The 7,095-nt window shown below is 47.1% G+C and overlaps 1 protein-coding gene across 1 annotated transcript in view; it reads right to left on the bottom strand.

Moving 5' to 3' along the window:
* Window positions 1–2,869: 2,869 nt before the first annotated feature.
* Window positions 2,870–7,095, bottom strand: part of MPZL3 (myelin protein zero like 3) — a 4,930-nt gene continuing 704 nt past the window's right edge. The window contains exons 2-6 of the mRNA XM_026040287.1: window positions 6,889–7,055; window positions 6,216–6,426; window positions 5,375–5,540; window positions 4,488–4,551; window positions 2,870–3,333 (exon numbers count right to left, since the gene is read on the bottom strand). Coding sequence (XP_025896072.1) covers window positions 3,307–3,333; window positions 4,488–4,551; window positions 5,375–5,540; window positions 6,216–6,426; window positions 6,889–7,055 — 635 coding nt within the window. The 3' untranslated portion in view covers window positions 2,870–3,306. The remainder of the gene's footprint in view (window positions 3,334–4,487; window positions 4,552–5,374; window positions 5,541–6,215; window positions 6,427–6,888; window positions 7,056–7,095) is intronic.

Below are 7,095 nucleotides of genomic sequence, written 5' to 3'. Positions count from 1 at the left end.
TCCCCTTTCCACAAACAAAACCCAGAAGTGGCACCAAGCCTGCTGTGATGCTCTCAAATCTGTCTTCAAAAGCAAGAACTGTTTGCGGGTTGGGTTTTTGGAGGCGGAGGGGAAGAAACACGTAGAATATGCTGTTTGCATTTCTGCCATGACACAGTTTACTGAGCAAGCCATGCCTGCTCTGAATATAGCACGCACATGACCTACAAACACGGCAGGATTCATGCTCAGCTCCAACGCTCCCGGCCGGTGCGGTGCATCGCGGAGCTAGAGCTTGCCCGGGCTCCCTCTGCTCCAGGTTCAAAATGGGGGGCTGAATTACAACAACAGCAACAACAAAGCCATCAGTGCACAGAAGCCCCCTGGGATATTGACAGTCCCAACTTCCCAAACTCTCTACACTCAAATTACTGAGTTATAGAGAAGCTCTGACCCTTGTCAGCAAATCCTTTCCAGCCTTATTGCCCTACTTCTTGGAACAAGGCCTTGTGCTCTCTTGGAAGGTGTGTTTGCAGGGCCTCCTTCTGCGGCATGCACCAGTCAATAATTGCACTGTGCACTTCAGCTGAAGGCAGCAGCCCCTTACTAAGGCTGTTACACTGGAGGTAATACTGAGACATTCAAATACCTCCAAAGGATAATTACCTTCACCAAAGGGATTAAAAAAATATGCAGATATTATGCCTTTGCTTTTACCTGCTTTTGCACGTGGGCTCAGAACTCTAAGTCTCTCTTACTCTCAGGAAAAAGAACAACAAAAGCAAACATGATAGCAAGCACTACTCACTGCGCAAGGCTTGGGGAAGGCTGGTTCTTTCATGAAGGGCTCTTCAGTGACTACTTCACAGACTCTGAATGAAGCAGATATTAACTCTTCCTGAGGTTGTGCGTGCAAGTCATTTTAAAGTTAGCAGTCTTTGGTTTCAGAGCTCTTCTTTCAGGTTCAGCTTGGTGGTCAGTTCTAACGGGGAAGAGGAAGTGGAGAGCTACACTGGCGTACTGACGAAACAGGAGGCAGCAGGGACTCGCACGGAGAGGTGAGGGCATTACAGACGCGCGTGCGTGCAGCTACCAGCTATGCAGCTCCGTAAGGAGGACGCTCTTGCCAGACACCGGCTGGGCCTCACTGCTCCCAGGCCCCCGATTGCAGCAGAGCGCTCCCGTGAGCTGCTGCGCAGCGAGTCACACACCGAGCGCTCCTGGGCGAGCAGGATCGGAGCAGGGATCGGAGCAGGCTAAGGAACAACCTGCGCAGGATCCTGACAGTCCCGTCCGCTGCATCTTGTCCTGCCGAGGTACGACCAGCAAGCACCTTCTCTGAGCGCTTCTATTCGTACGACTGGGAGCCACGGTTTGGCAGAGAGCCAGAAAGAGCCCCTCAACGATGTTTCCATAGCACAGACTGCTTCTCTATTTTCAGAAGCAGATTTGTTTTCTCTGGTACCCCCACACCCAGCCGTTCTGGGAGCTTATTTTCATCTTCTCTCTTCCTATGGGATACCACAGGAATTGCTGTACTCTACCCCAGAGAAACGGATCTAAGGGGACGCAGAGCAAGTTTGACACAGCCAGGGAGGAAGAGCAAGCTTCGCTCCTGCTCAAAACAATTCACAATCCCAAACACTAGCGGCTGCCGGCTGGGAGCTTAGCTTTGCCCCCAGGATTTAGCCTACTGCTTGTACAGTGGTCTCAGTTCAAGGCAAACATGGTGCAGACGAGAGCAGTTACTCTGTTCCACAAAGAACCACTGTGAGATGAGGTACCACTTCTGAAAGTGGAACAACAAACCACTTCTCTCCGGGCTGCATATCAGTCCCATCTCCTGAGCAAGACTAGACAGAGAAAGTATGTTGAAGTATTTGTCATCAGGAAGCACCAGCTTTTAAAGTATTAGCTTATTGCAAGCAGGAGACAGTTTATTTACTAAATACTATTTATTGTTAAAATACTATTTCTTATTTTATTAGTTTAGTGCAGGCAGAACTCAGGTTCCCTTTGGGGAAGTCAAGCCTGTTGCTTAAGCACAGTCCCATCACCACAGGGCAGATTCTACAGCTGAGCAACTGCAGCTTTACGAGTTCCAGTCACTCCACAGTGGTCACCTACCTTAACCCAAGGAAACACATTTGCCGCTTAGAAGGAAACAAAACAGTTTATTGGCAATGGCACAAAGCTGGCAGTAAACTTGTGACACATATGTCAAAAGAGACAATCTGATCAACGCTCCATACAGCAAACAAGCAGAGGACAGCAGCTCTTAAAAGTACCTGCAGAGAGAAGAATCTGCCCGCTCTCATCTATGCCACTCATTATTGAACAAGGTTAGCGAAAGAGAAACAACTCTTTCTTACAGGGCCGTACCGATACGTTTAGCTGTTTCTTTAGAACCGTACCTAGAAGAGACAAATTACACAACTGTTCTCCCAAACATGAAACTTTGCTTTGAACACTGCCTTAAGTCAACAGTTGAGGTAGCTCGGGTTTTATGCTATCCCAGGTCCACAGTCCCCACTTCCGATAAGAAAAGTATATGAGTTGGGTTTCACCTCTGCACACAATAGGAGGTGCAACTATAGACGCAGTCATTGCACAAAAAAATATAATTAGATGCAACAAGGGAAAAATACAGCATTGTGGCAGATAGCAAGTTAAAACAAAAACAAAAACAAAAAAAAAAAGAAAGGAAAACATTAGCAACAAAATGGCGATGCTGTAAATAAACAGCAGATCAACCCAAGAAGCAATTAAAAAGTAGTTTGTTCCCCTTGCTCCAACGGCTAGCACACCTAATACCAACCTAGTCAGCCTCATTTATGGCTCTGGCAAATACCTCCCAAAAGAATTGGGAAGAAAATGTTACCATACACAGTGATCATTATCCTAGAGAGCAACCACATTCTCTGAATTAGTTTGTGCTTCAGGCAATTTGAACACAGTGGCACAGGGAAAGAGGAATATCACCCTGACAATGTAGAAAATGGATCAGCATGTAAACAGAGAAACACGGCATCCTCAGGTTGTTGGTAAGTAACAAGCTGTACAGCTGTAGGCACTGAGGATGCTGTAAGGCACTGCAGAAACGACATTTTAAGAGTTTGGTGTTTTTTCTTCCAGTAAGTTAGAAGGATCAGGAATCATTTCTGTGCTTAAATCAAAAATAATCATTCCATCAACATTATTTTTCCAGTCCACCGAGTTTGGAGCAGTTCCTTCAATCTGTTCTTATTATCCAGCAGCCCTCATACCTATCTGGCAAGGCTGTTCAATGCCATGATTTTGGTCTTTCACCATCGCTTTGGTCCCTCCTCAGTAGGGCTCCTCATCATCTGTCTCCTAAACGGGAAGCAAGGAGAGAAACATTGAGTCCCTGTATGAAAACATGAAGTGATTCACAGCCTAGAAATCTGAGTCTGCGAGGCTCCTGACAAAAGCTTAAACATCTTCCAAAGTGTTGGTGTACTTGAAAAAAACCCCTACGTCTTGTAGTTATGTAACTACTTGCAGCTAACTCCATTTGACTTGTCACAGACACACGCAGATAAATTGCCACTGCATAATTGATACATGAAGTGTGTTTTAAGAGAAACAAGAGACAAACCATATCAAGGGAAGAACCCTTGCATTAAAACAGCAAATCAAGCAACATATATTTATTTCCACCTTCACACCCTCCCTGGCTTTGTATTAGAGAAGCGTGCCTCTGGAAAGCTTCCTCTGCGTGACGGGAGCAAAGACGAAAGCAGTCTCAGGGCAGGCACATTACGGAGCTTGCTTCTGCAGCGTGACAGGCTTACGCGGGCAGAACTTCAGCTTGCCAACAAAACAAAGAAGTAGAGCAAGTGGGGAAAGCACCCTGCAATTCCAGCACTATACAGACCCTGTTAAAGAATTTAGTTGCTATGTTAGCAGGTGAGCCCAACTGGAAGACAATCTGTCTCACAAAACAAAACCAACAAGCAAAGAAACCCACGTTACCTGAACAAAAATAAATCCTAAGAGTTCAATGGGATTGGTGTGACCAAAACAGTGCAACTGGGGAGATCTCCAAGAAAGATGTAAGAGTGCAAAAGCTCCCATCTTCTTTGCAAAAGGAAAATGGATTTAAATATGCCTGCCTCCGTTCCCCACCACGGCAGTGTCAAACTCCGAGCACAGAGCCAAGATCTGATTTTGCAGAGCCTTTATAGTAACTACACAGCACAGAGGCTACCACTTAAAACTCTCAACTTTCGTTTTCAGCTGTGAGCTTTGGGGGCTCTACAGTTAAACAAAAAGATCCGTTTGGGAGATCTCCAGGTAAGTTCCCTCCCCAGTGTCACAGTACGATTAGCAGTCCTCACTTCCAACAATCCAGCTGTGGAAGATATCGACGAGCAAGAGCCTCGCCACGGGGGATGAGGCATTACAAGCTCTACCTGCTGTTACTGTAACACCTCTGAGGACTGAGGTCAACAAAACCGCCGACGAAAACATCAACTTTCACTTACCACACACTTCCAACACCAGACTCTGAGTCTCCCCAAGCAGTTGTCTGTCTCTGTGTATTCAGGCCTGCAGAATATGCACAGGATTAGGTTGGACTCTCCCAACACATGCACTGCTATCTCGTACAGACTGAGTTCTAGATCTGCCATGCTGAACTGAAGGCTCTTCACCACCCATTTGCTTCTGCACAGCGAATCCAAAAGGAGTAAAAAGGGGTAAGGTACCTCTTTCTAAAGGGAGGCATTTCACTTAAGCGCTGTGAAAGAATACAACAGGTTTTGTTGTTAGGCTGGAAAGTTTCACAATACTAAACACAGCACTGTAGCAAGCCCCGCCTCTATCCTAAACTCTAGTAATGAATTCATTGCGGAGGTGGGTACAACTGCAGTAGCAGTGATCTTACTATTCTCAATACATGCACCATTCTGAGCTCTGCCCGTAGAGAATAACGTCCCGTTCGGAAGGGTAATCCGTCTCCCAGGCCCATCCGATCCCTGGCATTTCTGCTCAGGCCGTGATCAAAGGCACTCAGCCTGCTTTGCTCTCTTGGATATCCGGTATCAAAACCCAACACCTAAGCCCACATAGGCAAAATATCTTGCTGATATAGGCTGAAATAAATCTGAACACAGAAGTGAAAAATTCTCCAACTATAAGTCGCCTCAGCTCCACTGCCTCCTGCTATTAACAGAAAAAGAGGATGTACAGCATGTAAGGCGATGCTCCAGCACAGGCATTTTCCAAAAGCTTTCTTACCACTACCTAGATTAGGCTTACGGAGAACTAGATCTGAACGGCTGAACTGCAAGTGCTGAAGGTCAAGAAACAAAGGTCCTGTACCTACAGGTCAAGGTGGAAATACAGGATTTAAGTTCCAACCCAAACTTACTCATCAGACACTTCGATGGAAGATTTCTTACAGCCAGATTTTTTTTTCTCCTTCAGCACTCCAAATTTCCTTCCCATCCTCACCAGCAGCAGAACGACCACAAGGACGGAGGGGAGAAATACTAATATGGACAGCAGCATTGCTGAAGTTAGCTGGAAGGAAAGACCTGCAAGAGAGAAAAAGCCCAGCTGTCTCCATGACAAATATTCACCCGGGGCACAGGCTGCTAGCCTTTGCATATAAACCACAGCGCTGGCAGAGGTGAAACAGCTTGTGACCAAGTCTTCGGGGCTCCTGTCCCACATCCTGCCCCGCAGAGCGCTTTGCATACAAAAATCTACGAAGGCAGGCAGTCATGGTATCCTGATGGCCATGCCCAAACTGTAGGTTTGGGGCAGCTCTTATGTGCAGGACAGACAACGAAACATTACTGAGATAAGAATTTGTGATGTGAGAGTATTTTTAGACCGAGACTTCTCACATAGCACAACATATTCTACTGCTGCTAGACTGGGAGACTCCAATTTCTGGATTGCCCCCTGAGCATCCATGAAAGCAACCCCTTGCTCTTGGGGGAAATGTATCCTGTTCGGGCTCAGCCTAAACAAATGCACATTTCTGTTTTCTGTCTCTTCACCACAGTTTCCTCTCTCGCTTCCTGTTCCTACTAAATCAAATGGTTCTCAGCATATTTCATTAAGAAAGGAGGTTTGAATAATTCTTGCTGAAATTCTTACAGGAACTCCAGGGAACCAATTCCACAGGCAATGCTCAAACTCTTACGGGTCTGACAAAGCAGATGTCTCGCCCAGATGAGGGTGCACTAAAAACAGAGCCTTACCCCTCTCTGTCACTATCAGGACTGTCTGGGGGATGTTGTGGTGCACGTCCGGAGGATTCTTGACACTGCAGATGAAGGTGCCGTTATCACTCATCACTAGGCTGTGGATAGCAATGGAAGCATCACCCTGGGCAATATTCCCAATCCATGATATTCTGTCTTTGAACTTTCCCACAGTTGTTGGGTATGCAACAGACTGATAGTGAAAAATCTAGAGGAAGAAAAGACAATAATTGCTCCAATAAAACAGTCTCCTAAGAAATCAAAGTAAATTCTCCTTTAGATTTTAAATAATATTTTAAATAAAAGGGGTACACGTTAAAAAGGGTTCTTATGGCCCCAAGACCAGATAGATGTTCCGCAGGCTGCATGCAGGACAGCTTCCTTTAGGAAGTCTCCCCACCAGTTGCTCTACATTCACTCTACATCTCTGGGCAGAATACAGTAAAGTCCTTGTGCCAAAAGCCAGAGATCCATTTATCACCCTTATGCTTTAAGGTGGAGTATTTTTTTTTGTCCGAGGGACACTAAAGCAGTTGTGAATAGGAGCGGAGGTACCAGCGAGAGTCCCTAGTCGCTGCAGACACACAGCAGGGCAACCAGAGGGAACACAGCGCGCCACGGTGACCACGCGGGCAGGCTTGCAAGCAGCCAAGGCTCCCGCTCTACTTACGGTCTCCATGGGCCCCCCGCCGAGGGGCCGGTAGCTCCAGTCCACCGTGAGGCTCTCGCTGACGGGCGCGGAGGACGCGAAGGAGCATCGCAGCGATACCTGCTCGCCCACGAAAGCCCGCGCCTTGGAGCTGGCTTTGATCTCGAGCGAGAGCGCCCCGCGCGCACCTGAGGAGCGGCGAGCACGGGGCACACGGGTCAGGCGGCC

Source organism: Nothoprocta perdicaria, unplaced genomic scaffold (assembly GCF_003342845.1).
Source record: "Nothoprocta perdicaria isolate Ctin4 unplaced genomic scaffold, notPer1 scaffold_252, whole genome shotgun sequence".
NCBI classification, from domain to species: domain Eukaryota; kingdom Metazoa; phylum Chordata; class Aves; order Tinamiformes; family Tinamidae; genus Nothoprocta; species Nothoprocta perdicaria.
Note: the sequence above shows the minus strand (reverse complement) of the source record. Positions and strands in the feature narration are given on the sequence as shown.